This window comes from Engraulis encrasicolus, chromosome 18 (assembly GCF_034702125.1).
Source record: "Engraulis encrasicolus isolate BLACKSEA-1 chromosome 18, IST_EnEncr_1.0, whole genome shotgun sequence".
Taxonomy (NCBI): Eukaryota; Metazoa; Chordata; class Actinopteri; order Clupeiformes; family Engraulidae; genus Engraulis; species Engraulis encrasicolus.
The window spans coordinates 41,916,383-41,940,828 of NC_085874.1; the positions used below are offsets into that span (position 1 = coordinate 41,916,383).

At 42.7% G+C, this 24,446-nt stretch overlaps 1 protein-coding gene across 2 annotated transcripts in view; it reads right to left on the reverse strand.

The window, feature by feature from the left end:
• The window catches only part of LOC134469414 (cation channel sperm-associated auxiliary subunit epsilon-like), a 141,796-nt gene that overhangs the window by 64,205 nt on the left and 53,145 nt on the right, over nt 1-24,446 (reverse strand). For both annotated transcript variants that reach the window (XM_063223652.1, XM_063223653.1), the window contains exons 8-9: nt 22,412-22,509; nt 3,584-3,908 (exon numbers count right to left, since the gene is read on the reverse strand). In XM_063223652.1, the coding sequence (XP_063079722.1) occupies nt 3,584-3,908; nt 22,412-22,509 (423 nt within the window). The remainder of the gene's footprint in view (nt 1-3,583; nt 3,909-22,411; nt 22,510-24,446) is intronic.

Below are 24,446 nucleotides of genomic sequence, written 5' to 3' on the forward strand. Positions count from 1 at the left end.
GACAGATAGGCCTAATCACGGAAACAAAAGCGGCCGTGTGCATACATGTGCACACCCGTTGTGGTTTTTCTTATGGTTGAAAACAAATAAGTAAGAAAAAGCGGTAACACTTCCAAATAAGGGGCCATAATTAACAGTAAAGTAGCTACAACCTAATACTTAAGTAAGGGTTAATTATCATTACTTAATGCCACATTGGACACATATTAATTGTTATTAATGCATTAGTAAGCAATTACTTAACTATTAGATAACTATTACCTTGTGTTACAAGTTAATAGCATATTATTATTTAACTAATCGATAAGTAAGGGCACAGTTAATAGTTAAGTAGCTATCAGGTCATACTTAACTAAGGACCAAAATTAACACTTACTTAATACAAAAGTAAGGATTAATACATGAATATTGGGTTTTGGGACCCTTATATTAGAGTTGGCTGAGGATAACTAATGGTTAATTAATAGATAGATATTGGTGTTTGGGACCCTTATATTAGAGTTGGCTGCGGATAACTAATGGTTAATTAATCGATAGATATTGGTGTTTGGGACCCTTATAATAGAGTTGGCTGAGCATACCTAATCATTAAGTAATTAATCTACTGTGACATCTAGTTTTCACTCATTTAAATCACTGTAATAGTGGCAACAGGAGCCATTATATAGCAAGGATTGGACGTACACTTCTCAATGATGGTGGGGTGATGAGATGTAATTTTTTCATGTACCACTTATTAATTGTAATGGTAAAAACCCTACAATAAATGCAGAACATTATGAAGAGTGATAGTTTTGAAGCGAAACTACCTGTAAATCATTCCTTTGTGATAATTAAGTTAATGTTTGAGAATATTAGCTCCAAGAAGTGCAGTGCACGATGGGTACGCAATCTACAGACAACAATATTTCGGTATTATTTAATCATTAGATATGCCTTACTTTTGTATTAAGTAAGTGTTAATTTTGGTCCTTAGTTAAGTATGAACTGTTAGCTACTTAACTATTAACTGTGCCCTTACTTATCTATTAGTTAAATAATAATATGCTATTAACTTGTAACAAAAGGTGATAGTTATCTAATAGTTAAGTAACTGCTTACTAATGTTCAACATATGCATTAATAACAATTAATGTGTGTATAATGTGGCATTAAGTAATGATTATTAACCCTTACTTAAGTATTAGGTTGTAGCTACTTTACTGTTAATTATGGCCCCTTATTTGGAAGTGTTACCGAAAAAGCAAAACGGGAGCAAGACATTCAACTTTGATCCGTTTTGCTTTTTCTCTTATAGGCCTATTTTTCACCGTTGGTCATAGCTATTAGGCCTATCAGTTTATAGGCAACAACATAATATCACAATTCAAAACACCAATTTTGAGGTAGGCTAATTCATTAATTTACTCAATAGCCCTTTTTTAATTTATTTTTGAGCAGGGACAACCATTGTGCTTACTGCTTAGGCTATCAGAAAATAAATCCAGTGTTCTTTTCTGTACAATGACCGAAGAATGGATGCCCGTTTGGCAGCCGGCCGGAAGAGGTGAAGTCGATGCAACTTGCTTCCACCGGCCGCAAAATGGAACGTTGTCGTGGAATGTTGCGCATGCGCAGTTAAAAAATATCATAAAGGAAAACGCTGTTTTAAGTGTTTCTTTCATGTATGCGGTCATTCTAAGACATTAGAACCAGTTTTTCATTGTGATTCCAACCATATGAGTTATGTATCGCTGTGTTGTCCCATTGTCACACAAATTATTTCCCCCATTCATTCTTATATACCCCATCACTGACTAATCTCAAATAATCAGTTTGAGGCGTAGCCAAGATGGCCGCCGAGTGATGGGACTTATGGGAACAGACATTGGGTCTTTCTCAAATGCAAGGCCAGTGTCCTTCCAAGTGTATCAGCCTAATTAGTCACGCCCAGTGATTGGATACTTTTTGGTGAACTCTACAGAATATCCAATCACTGAGCATGACAAATAAAGGGTATCCAATCACTGGGCGTGACTAATTAGGCTGATACACTTGGAAGGACACTGGCCTTGCATTTGAGAAAGACCCTTTGATTGTCTACCCCCAATATTTGTCTGTTGGCGCCCCCTTCAGGTGTTTGTTCTCAACTTCTCAATAGGGTCGCAGCACTGATCATTGGGGACACCTGTGGCCTGGGAGCGGTGCTGTATTTAAGTATTAGCCCCATACGACTTCGTTGCTGTCGACCAACATTGACGAAGCATGTGAGCTCGCACCGATTTGCTCTACTAACACACCACGTGTGAGGAGTGGGGGGACAGGCAGTGAGGAGGAGCTGAAGTGGGGACCTGCGCAAACTTGTGTAGAGCTGTGAGACAAGACCCATATACACACGTGAGTGAGTTGTTGACCAACCAGTTCATGGGCGCGTGACCTCGGAGGCAGTCCGCAGATGAGCGTTGAAGGGGATAAGCAACTGCAGAGGTCGCAAGATCTGACTGCAGCCGCATTCATCCCGCGATAATTTGACACCATGTGACATGTCACCTCGTCAACGCAACATCGACGAAATTTCGAAGTTTGACAGGAAATCTAACCGTCATGCAGCATTTTCATCCAGGGTGCATTGCTGTCTAAATGCGCATGCATGCGTTGACAACCTCTCGATCGCACCTATTGTCTGATGACTGCTCTTCCTCTTGCACTTCCGGCTTGCCACTTCCCACTTGTGCTTGCCCGTTTTGTAGACCATTGTCTTTGACTGCCATTTGGCCTGTTTTGTATTTTGAACTGCCTTTTTTACTTTTCTGTTTGGTGCCTTTACGGCTTTGAAGCTTTTAGGTTTTTTCTGTCATTGGAGCATGGCTCCTCTTTTGGTTCTGTAAATTTGTACCCCTGGACATTTTCGAATCATTAAATAAGAACGAGCACCCTTTTCCCCTTGTTTTGAGTCCTTTTATGTTACCGCTTGTAACAATGCATCCAATGCCCGTCTTCCATATAGCTTTCTGGTCAGTCAGTAAGTAACGTGGCATGTAATTGACTGACTAAACTGGTGTCGGAAATGAGCACAGTGAAACTCCATTTTGAAGCTGAAAAATGTGTTCAATTTTGGCTGAATTAACTAGCCTAGCATTCCCCATTGAAATGGCTGAGGGCGGGACTTATTCACTCTCTCCAGGTCTTATACGCATGAACGGCCATCCGGGTACTTTGCTCGTAAATGTACGTTACGCCCCTTGTGAGGGAAATAAAACCAAATGTATCATTAAGTTACAAGCTACATAGGTTAGCCTAAATGAACACAGTCCATGCTTCAGCCACGGCTGTTTGCCTTTATTATTTGAACAGCCGGCAACACAACATGTTTTCTGCATGTTGGGCGTGGACAACGCTAGTCTACAGGTCCTTGTCTTTCGTTTATTCTTTCCCAACACCATCAATTGACTTGCATTGGCTGTTTTCCCCCACAAAAGGGCGTAACGCACATGGAGATCGTCACGCCGTTCATGAGTATACTAACTCCATGGGCACATCCCACACCCACTCACACAGACTTGAACACTCACCCACCCCCATTAAAGTAATTCAAGGAAAGTACCATGTCTACAGGCGGATGGATGTAACTAGGGACAACCGCCAACATTATAGGGATTTGGAAGTTGCGCAGACTGTAATACAAATTGTGTTCAACCAGAAGGACACTGAGGTGAGGATTGCAAGGGTCTTGATGTAGCATCGAGGGGTATCCAGGTCTCAATTTTAATGCCATAGTGTGTTCCTCATAAAAATAATCTCCCTCATACGGCTCCCAGTAAAAACTCTTCTGGCTGTCCATGATGAAGCGATGTTTGAAACTGATGTACTGCCCAGTCACATCTATGGTGATAGAGTTAAAGGGCCAATATAGATCCACCTCCCAGTATCTACAAGATGTCAAAACACAGAAACACAAAGTACAGGAAATGTTAGAAGCAATCAAAATCCTAGGTTCATAATGTAAAAGTCCTGCTATATACACATCAATTTACTGAAACGTTGATCACAAGGTATTCTAGGCTGGATTTCTGTACAGATGCTTATTGAAGGAGGAGGCAAATCCTGTTAATTTTTGGGATACAACTGTTGTAGGCAGGCATGAAAACGGGTCAGGGGTGAAAAAGGTGAGAAAGGTGCGGCGTGTCGTGGTGGCACGGAGCGGCGCGTGTGCTGCAGCGGTGCGCGCGCATGTGTGGTGTGCAGTGGCGTTTTTGGGGGATAGTGTTGTATAAGAGTCATACTAGGGGGGTCTGGGGGCATGGTCTCCCATGGGAGAAAATTTAGCTAAAACCGTCTTTAAATGATGAATTTTGAGCATACTGTAGCGACCCAGGGACAGTGAACATAAGAAGAACTGCCAACCATCTTCGTTACTTCATTGTCATGCTGTCATGTCTGATGAGGGGGGCAGATAGGCAGACAGACAGACAGACAGACAGACAGAATGGGTTTTGGTTCTCAGCCTTTTTAAAAAATAAATTCCCCCTTGACCTCATCAAAACCCTGCCAATGCAGACTAATGCCCCCCAATGGCAACTACCGTAATTGCTGGCCTATAACACGCTCCGGCGGAAAAGCCGCAGCCACGACTTTTAAAAAAAAATCAACAACAGAACACATATTGGCCGCATCGACGCACAAGCCGCATAAAATTAATGTTTGTTTTGTTTTTTGTTTTCGTTTTTTTTTCTTTTTTCTAGTGGTGTAGCTGATAAGTCCATGCTTCAAAATGCAACTTTTACCATAGTCTACCGGTATTACAGGCTTTACGGTAGGCTGCGTCTACTCTCACAGTTCATTGGTTTTCTCCATGGCTGGCTTCCGCAAACACAGCCGTCCAATTCATGCCAAGACAGGGCTCCGATCATGGCTATTACCGGTAATAGTATGGCGGTGTTATTGGATTTTAACTTCCATTAACCAGCTCACGCTTCAAATGCTCTCAACACAGAACCAGCATTTTAAAATGCGTCTAAACGTTTCAACGCAAAACTTTAACACAGTTACCCAAGCACAGCCATTCACACAGAGAGTAGCATGACAAGTTAGCCTACCAGATCAGCCATGCTATTCCTCATAATCGCCCTCCTCCTGCGCACTGAAACCATTAAAATCCTCTTCTTCAGTGTCCGAATTGAAGAGCTGAAGAATGTCCATACGAGCTGCTTCTCTTTCCGTGTCGGAGTCGATGTCGCTGTCGTCTTGGGACAAGTTGCCGGTGTTGTCGGCTTCCGCACGCAGCAGTCCTGCCTTCCGAAATCCATTGACGATGGTGGTGGTTTTAACTTTGCTCCATGCCGTCATGATCCAGTCGCAGACTTGGGCATAAGTTGCTCTTCGCATTCGGCCAGTGTTGGTGAAAGATTTCTCGCCGCTGGTCATCCATACTTCCCACTCCACTCTGAGCGCTGCTTTAAAGGCACGATTCACGCTGATGTCGAGAGGTTGCAGGTACTTCGTTGTGCCGCCCGGGATCACAGCTGGGATGGAGTTGGTGCTCTTGATGGCTTCTTTCACGGAATCCGTGATGTGGGCTCTCATGCTATCCAGCACCAGCAATGCCTTTTTTCTGCGAAAAAATCCCCCTGGTCGCTTGCCATAACATTCGGCCAACCACTCCTTCATTACGCTTTCGACCATCCATCCTTTCTTGTTCACCCTCACGACCACTCCTCTTGGTATGTTCTCTTTTGGCATCGTCATCCGCTTAAAGATGACCATCGGTGGCAGCTTCTGGCCGGATGCTGTGCAGCTCAAAACACAGGTGAAGTGAGTCCTCTCGTGCCCAGTTGTTTTCAGCGTGACTGACGATTCACCTTTCCTGTTCACAGTCCTAGTGAGAGGCAGGTCAAACGTCAACGGCACCTCATCCATGTTCACAATCTCGTCGGGCCCGATTGAATGCTCCGCTATCTTTTCATGAATGAACTGACGGAAGTTGGCGATTTTTTCCTCGTAGTCAGGAGGGAGTTGCTGGCACAGGGTCGTTGGCGCTCTGATGGACAGACCCTTCCTTCGCATGAATCTGAGGCACCACGATGGTCCACCACAAAAATCCTCAATTCCCATTTCTGTCGCAATAGTTTTAGCCTTCAGACGAATTTGGACAGTGGAAATGCCTCGACCGTCGGCTCTCTGGGTATTCACCCAGTCCTCCAAGACGTTTTCAAGGTCGGGCCAACGGCTCTTACAGCCCCTGAAGGCTTTCCTCGTCTTCTTACACTGGGAAAGTTCATCACGCTGCTGTCTCAGCGTCTCACCATGGACTCGTTTATTCCCAAGTGACGAGCAGCAGCCCTGTTTCCATCTCGGATGGCCAGATCGATCGCCTTTAATTTAAAATTGGCATCATACGCCTTTCTGCGAGAGTTATTGTTGTCCATCTTGAGGGAGCGTAATGTAGTGTAAAATGGCGTATCTGAAGTGTGACAACCTGAACGTTATCGCAACTTTTTGGTACATTGTAATTTAGTTCTAGAACTACAGTAGGGTCATTTTCATTGGTCAGATGCAGGCTGCCGGTTATGTTTTGGCGGTAAAGACGCGCAATGGCATAGTTTGGGCGCTAGATGGGAGTGTTTAGTAACTAAATGCAGAGCCGCGTGTAGATTTCCCTTATTTAAATATAAGAACATCACAGATTGCCGGTAAAATTCCATAAATTGGCCGCATCGTCGTAACAGCCGCAGGGTGCAAAACGTGTGACAAAAGTAGCGGCTTATGGGCCGGCAATTACGGTAAGCACCCCCTCCTCTCAACACTATCCAATGTCCCCTCAACGCTTGCCTGGTTGTCTCGTTATCTCGTTTGAACAGTTAATCATCATATTTCAGACAACTTGTAATACAATTTTTTTTTTGACACAGTTTGGATAAACTACTGAAATTTTAGTCCATTCACCTAGTATATCTGTTTCCCTATAAAAAAAATAGGAAAGCTACAACTTTGACCGTGAAAAAAAAACTGTTTGACCGTGTTCCACTAGATTTTTTATGTCATTTAGATGTAGGCTACCAAGGGATTACAAAAAACTTGGCATGATTCCTAAAACAATTTGTCCCGTGTCAAACGATTGACTAAGTTAGACGCTCTTTCTCCCTCTCCCTCTCCCTCGTGCGTGCTATAAGAAGCCGCAGCATTCGAAGCATGATGTTGGATGCCTCGCGTAGATATGCGCTTCTTCCCCGGCCGTAGCGCATACTATTTCGTCATTTCGTAGCGCACAGACCCGTTAAAATAGCCGTCAGGAAAACGTGCCGTAAGCCTACCCAAGCTTTCATTAACGGAGCTCTTTTGAGAATAAATACTTTTTCACGTGGGCAGGGCAAATGCGGTTTCAAATTATTAGGAAAACTTAACTTCTGTGGCTAACTACATCCACTCACTTGTTTTCGAAATGCTGGCGTCTTGATGTTCTCATAACAAGAATCATGATCTCAAATAGCTACCTCTCTGGGAAACGTGTAGACTATCTGTGACAGATCGTTTGGACATTTTCTTATAATCAGAGATGTTCTAGAACTAAAAAGAAAGATATTTGATACAACCACGCCAGCCCCGCAGACCAAAGCTTCACCTGTTTAAACGCTTTCAAAGACAAGTATGAAGGGCGGGACTTAGATTGAGCTCGTTCACGTTATTGGCTGTGCCGACAGCAACAAATGGTGTGATTTGTAAAACGTCATTGTCAGTTGTGGAATCTCTCCTTAAATTGTATGAAGTTTTCTGCGGTAGTACACAGTAAGTTGGCGCTACACTTTTCTCCTCGCTCGACCCCCACACCCCCCCCCCCTAAAATGTTCTCCTCGGATCTACACGATTCACAGAAATGACCCATTTTGATTTCAAAACGGCGAATTTCGCCGAAAGGTGAGGGATTTTCATGCCTGTGTAGGGGTATTCAATTAGTTTTAGTTCAAGGGTGCTTTCGTGCTCACGCAATAACTTTTGATCGGATGGTTGGATTTGTCCCAGATAGGGTGTGTGAATGCTCTAGGGTAGGTTCATGAACTGATTAGTGTTTGGAGGTCAACACTTTCATTGTAACCATCTCAAACCATCTCAAAACTCCCCTGGTTGAGCGCACCACGTCACTAGCACAAACAAATTAAGTTGAACATTATTTTCTGAAACTTTGGGCTGCTTGTCAGGGGGAGAAAGCTAGTTCAGGAGTTGAAGGAATGACCACAGGTTTAAAAACATTTTATTGTGTGATGGGCAACTACCCATTCTACGCCGTCCTGATGACGCTGCAAAATTACTCAGCATAACAGCTCGTTCAAGTACTTTCTGAGCTCCGCTGGGCTGGGGAACTTTTTCAGGAACCAATCAACTTTGAGCCTCTCAACGGCCCACGGTAGAGGCATGATCAAGGCAGTGACGTGGTTTAAGCAGAGACGTTGTATTGGGACTAACAAAATGTTTGTGGTTTACGTCTGTTATGGAAATTGGTTTACACTTCGGCGCAGCCCTTTCTGGCATTGACCCGTTGCAAACCGAGGGAGGTGGGTTAACCATGCCGTATGGAAATGTTATTCGTTATCTTCTTGGTCAGACCAGAATCTCTGTTCGAGATCTGAAAGTCGACCAAAATCAGACTAATGGGCAGCTACGGCAGAATGACTATTGATTGCTAGCCTGATTATCATCGACTTTAAAAAATCTCTTCGAGACTTGGTATGACCAAGAGCATAAAAATTAACATTTCCCAAATGGCCTCCCTTGGTTTGCTAATGATTGTTTGCTTCCCACCAAAGTGGGAGGAGTTCCCGATTTTGCGGGAGCTCAGAAAGTACTTGCATTGCTCTTGACCTGACTGGTAGCAACGCTGAAGCTGTTGCGTCACCAGGAGGGCACAGCTTGGCTTATTGATTGCATGCCCATGCCCATAAGCACGTTCCTTTGCTAACACTGGATAACAAACGTAAGGGGGATTTTGATTGTCTTTTTACATTTTTTTTTACATTTACTGTCAATTAATTTTCTAGTTTTTATTTTTATTTTCATCCACAGTCAATCGCTACGAGACGGAGATCCGGCATGGGGCTGGAATACTTTAATCTCTTACCTGCTTAATTATAGTCAGGGTCATTTTTCCAAAAAGTTGACACCTGAAGGCAAATCATGTTAATTTTCGGCATACAACTGATTTAAGGGTATTCAAGGGTGCTGAATCCAAATCTGCCGTATGCCGGACGCAAAAATGTATCGAAATGCCTCAAACGGGCAAAATCCAATATGTCCGCCGCCACCGTGTTAAAATCCTGCAATCACTTTTCTTTTGGACTAAATAAGGTATGAATTTGAAAATAGCACTTATTTTTATGTTTTCAGACATGGGGAAAGCCATTATGTCATCAGATTTAAGCTCAGATTGGTAGAAAATGCTTATGTCATTGGCTGGCAGCCATTTTAAAAGCAGAGAGCCTCATATTGTCCGCGATTTTTAACATTTTTACCAATCTTTCAAGATCCACAGAAAAAAATGCTCTTTGTCTCTGTGAACACAAATACTACAGAAAACTGCACTGAACTGTCTACTTTCACCTGAAAAAAGAAGTTTGTGTCTACCTTTTTCCATTCTTTAGTTATGGGCAGTAGAACATGGGATGACACCACAAAAAACACTGATTTTTGTCCCCAAAATACTGCACTTCTCTCTGCCCATATTTTTGCTTTAAGGATATATTGTCTTTGATAGTGTTCATGTTTGATGTGCAACATTTTCAAGGGGGTTGAAGGGTGCTTAATGCCAATATGATGTATAAATAAATGTATATTCCCATAGTACATCAAAATGAAGGAATCCAATATGGCCGCCGTCACCAGTCTACAGTGTACGTTTCTTTGATTACACAAGGTAAACTCTTAAGTACATTATGTAGCATTAGGTTTTCATACAGGGAGAATTCATTTCCTTACTCAGATTTAAGATAGATATCAAAGGAAATTATTTCAGTGTAGTCTGAATTCATGATTGCAACAGGAACATAGGGTGACACCACAAAAAACAATATTTTTGACCCCAGAATACTGCACTTGTCTCAACCCACATTTTTGCTTTAAAGGAAAAAAACGTTTTTTTTGCATGTGGGCCTTATTTCTGGAATAAAACACATCACTCTACACACCCATACCACTTTTTTCCCATTTGATGCAGTTTGGAAGATTTTGTGTCAGACGGTATCCACTCAACGGTAGCCGTAGGGGCAATATTTCCAAGCCCATAAATGACTTTTCCCCCCTTTTTAAACGTTGTGCAGATGTGCCATAGTCGAATCAAACACTTCCCGCGTCTGTCACACCCCCGCCTACTTGTACTCATTTATTTCTGAAAACGGCAATGAAGGCGGCACCGTGACGTCATCGGCTGGCGACACCATTTATTTTGACAGCCGTAAGCTGGTTGCTATTGCATTGCATGTTGCGGTCTGTGTTTGCAATTAAGCAGTTAGCAAGCAAGGCTGTGAAAACTTCCTCTTTTACAGAAGATGGCAGAAGATTCTGACTTTGAATTCGAAGATTACTTTGTGTATGATGGCCGTCCGTATCGTTTTGAGCCTGAGTATACAGATGAGGAGCTGTTGGAAAGAAGAAGGCAGAGACAGGCTATGGAACAGCGGACCAAGCTACAACCAGTAGCGCGCTCACGAACAGATGGTATCTGGTGGTGCTCTTGTGGACACTGTTCTATGATGAAAACCGAAGATGAATGTCTGTGCTGTATCGAATGGGATTTGCGTCCAGGAGGTGAACGGCTGGGTGATTCTAACCAGGCATGCTGTCTTACAACTCTAGAGGATGTCCGTGCCTTGATGAACCGTGGAGTCATAGAAACGTTTTTTCGTGTTCCCAAACTGAACTGGAGGACACAGCCCCAGCCAGCGGGATCAAATTGGACAGCTGTCTGTTGAGTAAGTAGCATGATAACGAACGTGTGATGCAGATTTGAATTGTCACCGTTAGACTGTTACTATTCAGAGTATTGTTCTCACTCATGCATTACTGCATACTAATCACTGTGATCATTTTTTCCATAGGCAATTTCGGCTAGTAGCATATCGAATTGTTCTCGACTGGGCACTTGGAGGGCTACGACTGGGACCAGGCCACAGAAAGGTGATTCCCAGCTGCATCGTGAGCCTTATCAGAAGCAAGTATCCATCTCCCAGCGGAGACTATGTTGGATTCACGGATGCAGAGCTCCTCAGTATATTCGAATAGCATACCTTACATTATTATATTACCTTCAAAAACGTTCATAGGCTACATCCGATAGCCTACCTGCACTGTGATACAACAGGAAATGTCCAAGCCCCGACAGCAGTTGGCAAGCATTGCAAACACGTTTTACAATTCATTATTGCCTCAATTGTGTTCAGAGGCACTGCCAGAGACTATCAGCTTCTTTTGACAAGCATATACCTAATGCATATATCATACTGAATAGATGTCATTACTATCTATTGTAAATTTTATAATAATATCATTACAATCTATTGTACATTTTCAATAAATGGAAAGAACCAAGACCAGTTGTGTTTGGGCTTTATTTGTACAAAATGTCATTCATAATAAGACATTCATTCGACAACACAGCATAAGCTACAGTCAGACAATAATGAAAATGCTGAGTCCTGTTTTGTTTTTTGTCCAAGGCCTCTCAGGGGCTTTGAGGTAGTTTGCAACACCTTGACCTTTTTCCAAGTATTTCAACTAACTGTAAACATATATGTTCAAGTGGCACATATGGTTGTATTCTGAAAAGCCTAACAAAACTAATATGACAGTAAAGTGAATATAATCCAAACAGTTTTCATTTAGATTGAGTGTAAACAAAACTGTACAAAAAAGTGGTAGAGGTCTTCAGTCAGTGCAAGAAAACAATGTAAATAAGTAAAAAGAGCATTTAGAAAGTTTTCTTACAGCGAGTAAAAGTATTTGAAAGTCACCCTGTTTCTCTGCTAGTTGAATACTAATTACATGGACCTGTAACACCTCTAATGGCCCCCACCCCCCCGTCACGTCCCATGCGATAATTCTCAGTATATATTTGAAAACTAGAAGTTGCAAGGTTTGTAGCGTCAAGGCCAAAACTCTGAGTTATAGATGATTTTGGAGAAGTGTGAAATGGTGACCCGGAAGACCCTTGGGTGTTGGATTCAAAGAAAAAGTCAGTGGGTCTAATAGGGCTTAGCTCTCAATCCTCCAAAGCGACTGGTCCATCTAGCCACTAAAAAGTTTTTGTCTGGTCTGGCGACTGGAGCAATATTCTGAAGCAGTCTTTTGCAACGTGGCTTCTTGTACTGTGTATGCTATACTAGCATCATCCCTCATCTCCAAGGCACGCTCAATTAGGGTCCTTCTGAAGGTCTGTGTCATCTTCTGGTAGATGGGCTTTGACACCCAATCCCCTGACTGCCTGGAATATGGGAAGGACCAACGGAGTTCACCTGGGGAAATAAAGATGAAACTTTGTTTATTTACCAGTACATTGTCAGTGGCAGAACAATTACACACAGGGCCCCCATAGGTTGCAGGGCACCCACCAGCATTACATGTGGGCCCTTGGGCAAATGCTGCATACTGTTATTGACCGTTACGATTCCATTTCAAAGACAACACACAAGCTTCCAGTAAGACATGGCAGCAATAAAGAAAAGCGGTCAATCAAATGAAGGTGAATGCTTCCCATACTACTTCAAGCATACACTTTGTGAGACCACCCCCCTCCCCTATTTTAGATATAACCATTTCAGTTGTTCACCTAGAGTGATTGAATACCTTCACACACAGTGTACACAGGTATAAACAAATGTATGGACATATTACCTGCTTTAGTTGTGGCCTGTTGCCTCCCAACATTTTCGTTATGATCCATGATCGCTAATTGTGTCCGAGCCCGCATGGAGTCATAATTGAAGTGCAGTTTTTTTGGGACATATTTCAGCATCACTGAGTGGTAGGCCACCAGAGCTCCTGTATAGACAAATGACAGAACACCACATGCACAGTCAACAATAAATAAATAAATACATGGTTGAAATTCAGATGCAATGTTTTCAGAGTGTCAGAGTGAACCAGCAAATACCAATATTACAAGAAAGTTATCTACCCTTATACGTTGGTGGCAGACATTTCTAAATGTGGGTGGGGGTGACATAGGTATGTAACAGGGATGTACCAGTATGCTTGAACAACGTCATCTGCCGCAGGTCATGAAGGAGATTTCGGTTGGTGACTATGTCCTTCAGGGCGGAGAAAGCAGGTGAATCAGGTGAAATCCACTTCTTTCTCTCTTGCTCCTCATCAGACAAGGGGGGGTGGAGACAGGTGTGCTCACTGCTCCCTTCTTCCCATCAATGCACCCCAGTGATGTGGTACAGCAGGGAAGTCCATCAAGCTGAAACATTGAAGGGAAATGCTCAGTGAAATGTTCAATATGTGTTCATCCAAAAACGAGGACAGGGTTTGATTTCAGTGTGTGAGCAGCTATTTATGACAGGTTTTCATGCATTCACTATTACCATCAATACAAACAGCAACACATTGTACACTCTGCCACTCCCCCTCCTCCACCCCTTTTATTTTGGACCTTTTTACAAACTTCTGCAACAGTAAAGATAGTGTTTATGATGTCTTTATATCTTTTTGTATGCATATCTTGCATGCCTGTCTATCTGGCTTTCATGACGTTGGAAATCTGCATCTACAATACCCCATACACACCTCATTCACCTATGGGTTGCATCGTACAATCAACATGACACAATGAAAGTAAAATACGGTATTCAGCATTCCATTGTTGATGTACTGGTAATTCGTGAACGGCTCCAAAAGGCAAGGCTCTGATGATGACTGTTCACTGATCGCTCTGGGAGACCGTTCACAAATGCACCCAGCAGTAGAGCTAGTCTAGAGCTCTATTTTGCAATCGATAGTCTGGCTAGTGGGAGCGAGCCGACCGGGGAGCGTCCTGCGTTGGGAGCGACAATCAGGGAATCTTTTGCATCACAGGTCTACCCTGCTTGGGTCATGTCAACTGTTTTACCTCTACGTTTCAATTTTGTTCCCCAATGTTCCAAATGCACCCACTGCTGCTTCCGACAAAACGGACAACTTGGAAATGGTGCACACAACTTATAATTTGGCTTGTTCGAATGTTTGCTAGCAGTAGACTTTGCACTGATTCAAGTACAGGGTAATCACATACAATTAGCTCGTGGACATGTGAAAGCTAGCTTACCGTAGTTTCCTCCGAGCGTTGTTCAGTGGCCGTAGGCACAGCGCCGGTCTTGAGAATTCGATACTGAGATTTTTGGCCAAGTTTCATTTCCTTTAGTGGACAAAAATCATCGGCAGAGAAATGGGCACTACAAACTCGATGATCAGCGCGTCGCAATCGCTGCGGTCTGATGTTAGGATCCATTCTCATTGCGATAAGCCACAGTCTCAACACTTCTCGGTTTTGCAGAGGAAGCCGGTGAAAAGACAAGGATGTCCATCTAGTCATCTTGTTTTCGCATCCTGGGAATGTACACATTCGAACCATTTTTGCAAAATCCAAATATTACTCCCAAAAAGCAAATGTTTACAAGCGTTTTGCAGTACTAGCTGATTGAGCGAGCGAATGAAGCTCAACCACCTTCTGTCAGAATAAATGGTGTCGCCAGCCGATGACTTCACGGTGCCGCCTTCATTGCCGTTTTCAGAAATAAATGAGTACAAGTAGGCGGGGGTGTGACAGACGCGGGAAGTGTTTGATTTGACTATGGCACATCTGCACAACGTTTAAAAAGTGGGGAAAAGTCATTTATGGGCTTGGAAATATTGCCCCCTACGGCTACCGTTGAGTGGATACCGTCTGACACAAAATCTTCCAAACTGCATCAAATGGGAAAAAAGTGGTATGGGTGTGTAGAGCAGTGTTTCTCAACAGGGGTGCCGGGGCACCCTGGGGTGCCGCGGGCCCCCTTCAGGGGTGCCGCGGAAACGTGGCTGATAAATAAAATAATGTAATATAATACATATTTGTCTGAATTGATAAGCTAATGCTAGTCAGTGGAATCTTTCATCTGCCATTTACAGGGGTGATAGTGAAAAAAAATCCTGAGCCTGAACTTTTTTCCTGGTCGGGGAGGGGGGGCCGGGGGACGACGGGACATACTGCATATGAGACGTAATGTAGGCCTTATTATTATTCAAACACATTATTCAAACATTTAAGATAATGTTTTCATTTTTGCATTATTTCTATAGTGTTATTCACGAAAACACAGATCATTTCCCTGTTGGTAGGCTACAGCACTTGGCTGAAAGAAACTGACCACCACGTTCAATTCTAGCAGTAAAAACGAATACCAACGTATGCAGTTAGAAATGCATTCTAGGCTTGTGATGTTGCACCAAAGTTATTGAGGTGGGTATTGAACCAATGCAACATTTCAACACCAGAATGCATTTCTGAAAACATGGTGCATATTTTACCACATTGAATTAACTGAAAGCTACATATGTAGCAGCCATACCAAGACAGGTCAGTAGGAGGCAATACTACTCCAAAGTACAGTAACTACACTCTGTCCAAAATAGAGGAGGTGATTACCAATTAATTGAGCAATACTTTTAAATGACATGACATTTGCTGCAAGCTGATAAGTTTCATTTTCATTGGGACATTGCTCATATAACTTGTATAGGCTACTGGACATACGTTTAGATAGCCTACTCGTGGCCCCATGGTCTACCTATAACCACAGATTGTTTAAGGGCTGTGCTATAACCCCTGCCTTTCCGTTGTAGGGAAACGCCCTTTAATTACCGGTACATGATATTTAGGGCACAAGCACATGATTGGCTACATGCAGGCCCACGTTCACATCGCATATTTCGACCCCACGGATGACAGAACCAGCGGTTATTACGGACAGGACAGTATATATAGCCTGTGTGACTACTGCGCGACTTTCGCATTGGGTTGTAGTCAATTAAAATACATGAAAATCACTCGCGTGTACACACGCCCATTACAATGTACGAGTAGAAAAATTAACAGAAAGCAACAAAAACAAAGTCAGGACCGAATTAAGCTACATGAAAATAGCACAGGGCGTGAAGATAAGATGAACATTCACTGCCCATGTCTAGGTGACACCGTGGTGGCCACATGAACGCAAGCCAAGTATTTGAAGTTCATGAGAGTCTTATATTGATAATTGCACCCTGCCCGAGAGTAGGGATTAAGTAGCCCAGAGCGTGCAGACAATACAACCTGTGCATCGTGCGTGGAATAACTGGATTCGATTACGCAGAAGGGCTACGACAGGGAGCGCGCGAGAGAGAAAGGCTGTGTGAACCTGTGCGAGGCTGTTTGGGGGTTTTCACAGAGCGCGTTGGTTTAGTCAGCATAACTAATATAAACATCTCCCTGAAATCAGTTTGACACGTGGTTTGTCAGGAATGACGCAAAACACCATCCCTCAATCAACAGTAGACCAAAATCCACGAACTCAGCTCACACTAGCCTACAAGGGGTGTAGGCTAACTAGGCTTGCCAAACATTAGCGATCCAAGCATTCCATTGTCATTTGGACATGTCGCAATGGTAGCCGCTATTCCAATGCAGACCACATTTACGCACTACACCTAGAAAAAAAGTATCATGACGGGCATAGCATAGCCTACCGTTTTGAGCATACAGACTTTTTTGAAAGAACGTCTCCATCAAAGTTTGTCAACATTGCGCAGTCATTTAGCGCACATAAATGAGGAAAATAGACGAACCTATTTCAAACATATACTCTCACTGAGCCCGTTTATGCGCATCAATAAGCCGTTTATGGTCAGGTTTTTGGAGTAACCTGCGCAAGGCAAAATCATTCGGGCCCAAGCCAACATGCCACAGTGGGCAAATTAATAACTAAATGGCCTTACCTTCAAACGTTTTCTTGATCACAGAATTTCACTAGTATTCCACTGACATCCACACGGTTCAACACACCCATCACAACTAGCAAGCCATGTGGATTTGTGCTAACAATAGTTGCTAATTTTTATCGGAATCCAAATGGTCTAGACTTGGCCTATAGTGCTTTCTTCCGTTTCTTCAGTATAACGAGATGCCATTTTTGGATTTGCCTCCGTCGACAGTGAAAATATCTGAGAAGGTAACCAGTAGGGGCCTAGAACTCTCTTTACTGTGCATACTGACAGCCAATCTACTTCTCCTTTCACTAGAACTAAAAGACTGCCGCCAGTGCTGTGGTGAGTGACTCAAGAGCAAGACGTAACAAATTGATACATTTTTCAGTAAGATGTCGGGATGATACAATTATGGGCTGCTGCTCATTTGGGTTCCTTTCGCGTCTCTTACAACAGGCTGTTGCGCGCTCATTTATTTTCACCATACATTAATGAAGGCCTACGCGATAGTTTATTATTTTATTAATATTGGGGAAATTATTATTTTATTTTTTTCTACAGCCACGCTACGCCGGATTTCCGGCGCGGCGCCGGACTGCTATCACCCCTGCATTTATGCACAATAAAGTAAATATAGGTTGCCCCAGTCAGCTGCAACTTCCAACGTAGGTCGTGTGACGTCTCTAAATGTGTTACTTTTCTAAGCTTTTGTGGTATCGGATGCGATGCCATGTTACGGCTTGTTGGTTTGGGGTGCCTTGAGATTTTTCATGAATTGAAAGGGTACCTCGCCTTAAAAAAGGTTGAGAAACACTGGTGTAGAGTGATGTGTTTTATTCCAGAAATAAGGCCCCACATGCAAAAAAACGTTTTTTCCCTTTAAGGACAAAGTGTCTTTGATAGTGTTCATGTTTGATATGCAGCATTTTCAGGGGTTTTGAAGGGTGCTTAATTCAAATATTTAAATATGCTGTGTATTAGGCTCAAAAACCTCTTTAATAGGCCTACCTCAAAATGAATTAATCGAGTATGGACGCCATTACCAGACAAGGTGGACTCTTAATTACATTGTAGCTATAGGTTGTCATACATGGATAATTCATCTCCATACTCAGATTTAAGATTAGAATCAAAGGACATGATTTCATAGGTTGAATTCATGTTTACAAGTGACAGTTGACTTCCATGTCAATAAGCTGTTCTTTTGAATGAAAATGTTTTCTCTACTTCCACTTTTATTTTAATGCTTATTATAACATGATGCAATATGTCCACCTCAATCCACCTCTTCCATTATGAGACAAATTTACACACATAAGTCTGAATGTGTCTAAATATAATATGCACATCTACATTTTGTACATTAGGAATTCATTGTTTGCCGATTTTATTGCGACGCTTACATTATATCTTTGAATGGTGGAAAGGTGAAACGTGGATCAAAACAGTTTATGTTATTGTGAGGAATTTACTTGATATATGTTAACTCATTCCTAACCATTAGGCCTATCAACCTCCTCTCCAGTGATTTGGTAGGACACACAATATCATGCACTGCATGACACTTTTGCTGCAAATGCAACAAAAGCAAAGTATGATGTTTTGCAATGATCAGTCCAATCTAATTCATATGTCACATGGTTACATAAAATGCCCCACATTATCAAATCTCTATATTGAATCAGGCCCACATACCCCTTCCTATCCTCCTGCCAGTCACCGAAGTGCGATGGGTGGTATTGGACAGGGCTTTAGTCCCACTGCTCCTGTATCTGCCACTTATATATGGGTTCTCATTGTTTATCAACACAATGTTATGAAGAGGGGCAAGACACTGGCAGCCAACCACGTCAGCTATTTGTTTTGACAGACAGCGGTTTCCAACAATCAGAGGCTGAGTTGTGCGCGGCTAGGTTTGCAGTAAGGTTATAAACAAAATTTAGAACCCATGTTCTCAAGGCACACAAAGACATCACAACTTGTGCTTGCCTCATCCAACACTGCATCTGCAAGAAGAGGCATGGAGTACATGGAGTCAAGCAGTTGCTGCAATTCAGCAACTCCAGGAGGGGTGATTAGAAATAGGTTAACTTAGTATACCAAGTAAACAATTTTGGTTAGAGGAGAGGAGGGTGACAATGTGCATATACATTTGTCCAACAATAAAGCAATCACTAACCACTTCACCAGAGGGCTAGGATCATTAGTGGGACAGTCAGAGCCTGTCACAAAGAAAGTATGACTTTTAATGTATGCTGGTGACATTACCTTAGTGGCACATATCGCTGACACAGACACCCCCGAAACAAGACATCAACAGCCAAGGACAGTAGAGCAAGTGGTAGTTTTTAGGTACCTAGGCATAGAAATGTAGCCTGGTCCGGACCATCCCTACTACCATTTCATTTCGTATTCATGGTCTGGGGGTTGTTTGATCTGACACGATTGCAGGAAGCGGGAAGGAAATGGTCGGAAAAATCAGGATAAGTTGTTGAACAAACATGTCTGACGTCTATCTTTGGCGATGTAGGACCGTTTAACAGACATGTCTGGCCGAATATCCTACCGTAGGATAAAATTACAATGTAGGACCGCTTGTAAGAACACCGGCCAAATCATACCGGCAACATTGCTCCACAGAAAACTGGTATCAGAAGTAGTGTGGAGTCAAGTCTCTTGGCGGAAGTACGTAGGATGGTGCACAAGGATGGGGCACTCTCCTGTCTTTCTAACAGCACATGAACACAATATTCAAAAAAGGACATTCCAAGTCAGCAAGGACATTCTGATTTTTGATACCTCCTCCTCGTATAACTTAACCCATTGTGTCCTGGAGACACATATAGGTATACAGGTTTTTCAGGATCTTGAGATTTTAGCTGTTTTATTAACTATGTGGGTATGTTAGAGCTGAATGAACACATTACAATGCAAGGGGAGGGTATTGGCTTTTAAATGTAACTCATTTCATGTTTGTATGTGGTTCGGAGGCTGAGATATTGCGGATTTAATAGGAAGAGGGCACCCTTTCCAAATAAGGGCTTAGGGCAAAATGGGTTAATTAGCAGTCCATTTTTGAATATTGTGTTCATGTGAACACAAGACAGGGAGGTGCCCATTTCTGTGCCTAGGCACCTTAAAACTACCACTTCCTCTTCTGCCTGCCATTGGCTCTCTCTCTCCAGCTGAGCACCGTTATTGATACACTGCAGATGTACATTCCAGTATATTTTAACTAGGCCAATTTAAAGTCTATACTTGTACAATTCTACCAACAGAAGATAACAGACAGACTCTCTTTTCCTCCTGCTACCCTGTTCAGCAGGGCTGGATCCCCACATGGCTGCATGCTGAGCCCCCATCTAAAGTCTATCCGTCCATGACTGCAGTATAGCCAGCAAAAGGGACTGGAGGTGGCAGCCTGGTGTACAGAGACAGAGACAAATTTCTCTAGCTCTGAATGAAAAGAAAACCGAAGAGATCATTGCTGCATTCAGGAGGCACACCTATAGCGAGAATAGACCTAGCCCTTTCTGAACTTCCCACTGTCTCAAGAGAGCTAAAACATTGTCTTGGACATTATCCTGGTTCTGAGTTATTGGGTCTCTACAGATGTATCATTGGCACTACAGATGTATCAAAGTAAGGACCAAAGACTAAAACCACATTTCACACACATGGACTGTCTGACTGTTCATTACAATCTCTTGTTCCCCTGATCTCCTTCCATCCTCCGGTTGTTGTGCAATAATTGATACAGTGCAATGTGTTGAGCTGAATTCTTGCCGTACAACAGAACAAAGGCCAGCCTTGTAATTAATGGTTATAATTGTCACAGAGTGGCCATCTCAGCTGAAATATGTACAGTACATTAAGCAAGACAATCTATGCAATAACTTTGGATGACTGATGTGCAATACCAGCCTGAGTATGTCCTTTGTGTATATATTCACACACACACACACACACACACACACACACACACACACACACACACACACACACACACACACACACACACACACACACACACACACACACACACACACACACACAATGCCACTCCCTTATCTTCACTCTATTCTAATCTATTATATATATTATTCACATCAGTCTGCCTCTTGATCCCCTTTATAGGCCTAGATATACAGTGATCTGAGCACAGCAATTAAACCGGCAAACATGAAGTAATTACCATTGTACGAAGGATAACATTAGAAAATACTCGATTTAGGGACATTCAGACTCTTGTGTGCATTTATTTTTTATGGGTGAAGAGGTGTGGAAACATTGTGTGTTGGTTTGAGGTGGAAACATTTTTCATGGTATAATGCATTAAAAGTGTAATTGAAATAGGGAGAGATTTAAATACAAATGGTCAATTTATGGAAAATATAATCTCCTGTTGCAAACATGAATTCAGTCTACACTGAAATAATGTTTGATATCTATCTTAAATCTGAGTATGGAAATGAATTCTCCTTGTATGAAAACCTGATGCTACACAATGTACTTAAGAGTTTACCTTGTGTAATCAAAGAAATGTACACTGTAGACTGGTGATGGTGGCCATATTGGATTCCTTTATTTTGATGTACTATGGGAATTAAAGGCATTAAGCACCCTTCAACCCCCATGAAAATGTTGCACATCAAACATGAACACTATCAAAGACAATATATCCTTAAAGCAAAAATATGGGCAGAGAGAAGTACAGTATTTTGGGGTCAAAAATCAGTGTTTTTTGTGGTGTCATCCCATGTTCTACTGCCCATAACTAAAGAATGGAAAAAGGTAGACACAAACTTCTTTTTTCAGGTGAAAGTAGACAGTTCAGTGCAGTTTTCTGTAGTATTTGTGTTCACAGAGACAAAGAGCATTTTTTTCTGTGGATCTTGAAAGATTAGTAAAAATGTTAAAAATCGCTGACAATATGAGGCTCTCTGCTTTTAAAATGGCTGCCAGCCAATGACATAAGCATTTTCTACCAATCTGAGACATAAGCATTTTCTACCAATCTGAGTTTAAATCTGATGACATAATGGCTTCCCCCATGTCTGAAAATATAAAAATAAGTGCTATTTTCAAATGCATACCTTATTTAGTCCAAAAGAAAAGTGATTGCAGGATTTTAACACGATGGCGGCGGACATATTGGATTTTGCCCGTTTGAGGCATTTCGATACATTTTTGCGTCCGGCATACGGCAGATTTGGATTCAGCACCCTTGAATACCCCTAAATCAGTTGTATGCCGAAAATTAACATGATTTGCCTTCAAGACCTTAAATAAGCATATTTTCAGAAATCCTGCCTAGACTATTATGCATTTAACCGGATTACACTGCACTCTCAATTAAAGGATGACTTAATTATAGCATAAATGACCCCACTCAGTCACTTAACAGTTAATGTGCATATGAGAAATGCTCGTAATAGAGTGAAAGAGTGGAATTCTGAAGAGCACTCACCCATCTTTGAACACCCCATATAACTTCTTGGAATTTGGTAGAGTAACGGTAGGATACTGGCCAAGATTCTTGAAGCAAATGCTAAGAAAGCGAGAATTCTAAAAAAAAATAATAAGTGCAACAATTACACAACAACCAATTGTATACTTAAACATCCATCCATTATATTGCATGCATAGGCTACAGCAGTGGTTCCCGAACTGGGGGTAGTAGTTAGTGGGGGGAGTAATTAACCAGTGCTCTCCTCCATGACTGAGGTACCGTCCCACCTCACTGCTCTCTTTAGGGCGCCATTTGCTGCCCCCTTGCACGGATGAGGCAGAAATGCAATTTCATTATGTGCAGTGTAGAGTGAACACTTGTGTGCTGTGGAGTGCTGTGTCACAATGACAATGTGAGTAACAGTATTCACTTGTATGATTAATAATATTTGCTGTGCAGTGGATTTCTAGCAATATTAGCGGACAAATTACTGTATTAATGGAAAATCTAGCAATATTAACAGACAAAAAATTGCCTTGGGCTAGGGAGGCAAATGATTAATCAACTTGAAAATTAATTGTCGATCAAGAGGTGGCTCGACCAAAATGTAATAATCACGATTAATAGCGGAGGGCATTACAGAGAAGATACGCATTATGATCAAGACAGATTTGATGGCAATCAACACAGTTGACGGTGCAGGATTTCAGGATCTCATTGCATTCATAGAGCCAGGTTACAACATCCCTTCGGCTTCGAGACCATCAATAACCTCTCGCGTCGAAGCTCGCTTCGAAAAAAAGAAAAGTGAGCTAAAAACAAAGCTTGCTACTGCTACAGCGGTAGCCTTGACAACTGACTGTTGGCTGCTGAAACGTGCAGTCCTGATAACGACGGGCACGTCCGAGAGACACACCGCTGACAACTAAAGCTGAGCTTACACTGTGCGACTTTTGCCCCGATTTTGCCCCAATTTGGCACTCGCAGGACGACAAGCGATTTCGCCTCACGATCGTGCAATCGCAGGGTCGCAAGAAAATCAAAACGGTTTGAAATCCAGGTCGTGGCTCGTGCGTAATTCGCACAGTTAAAGCAGTGCTACGACCCGATTTGACACTTTGTCACAAATTAATAGGGCCGTGCGATTCGCTGTTGAGCGCGACCTCGTCTCCACCTCAGGTGCGCATGTTCCCTCCTCTGCAGACCGGGGAAACATGCCTGTCGCGTCGCACAGTGGAAGCATTTGGCTCCCATCCGACTTCGTATAGTGTGAGGACGTGAGTAGTGAGATGTGAATTTTTAAATACTGAAATTCCATCGTGCAGTGTGAGCAGCAGCTTACTACCCACGAGTGAAAATATCGCAGTGTATGTCCGGCTTTAGCAGAGAAGCTTAAAGGCCAACTTCCGATAAAAGTGGTTTTACTCACAGTTATACTCACTCCTTTTGAAAATCGGAAGGTCACCCCAAGTTAAACTCACTTGCAAGGCTCTCATAGCGGTGCGTCACCTCGCCTGGCTGTGTCCCAATTGACATAAATAATGCAGAGAAACGAGCGGATCACGAAAGCCTTTCTGTGTTGCGTCACGTCGAAAGAAGGCGTTGCTCACAAAGGTTTATGTCGAACCATTTTTCTAAAAACATGTTCAGTCATTTTTTTTCTGCTCGTTTCCAAAATAATCAACGCCTGGTGGCCCGAAACCTAGCTTAGCTTAGCTATCAGCTGGTTGCTACTCTCAGATACACACAAAGTACAAAGCCTCATACATACAGCATGCCCACTCTGGTTACTCCGTGCCTGCAGCTCGCCTAGGGGTCGCTGTCGAAAGAGCACAGCCCTGAATGGAGCCTGCACGCCTCCGTTGGCGTCCCTATGAGGCACCTAAGTCTCCACCCCTTCCGGGCGGCTTGTGGGGCTGGGAACGCAAACACTTTTGACTGGACTGTAAGGGACTGATCAAAGCTATTTTCCGACCCACCTCGCATTTCCCCGTCGATCACACATGCCGTGCCTCAGAATTAATAACAACCAATGGTGTGCTTGTTGACTTCA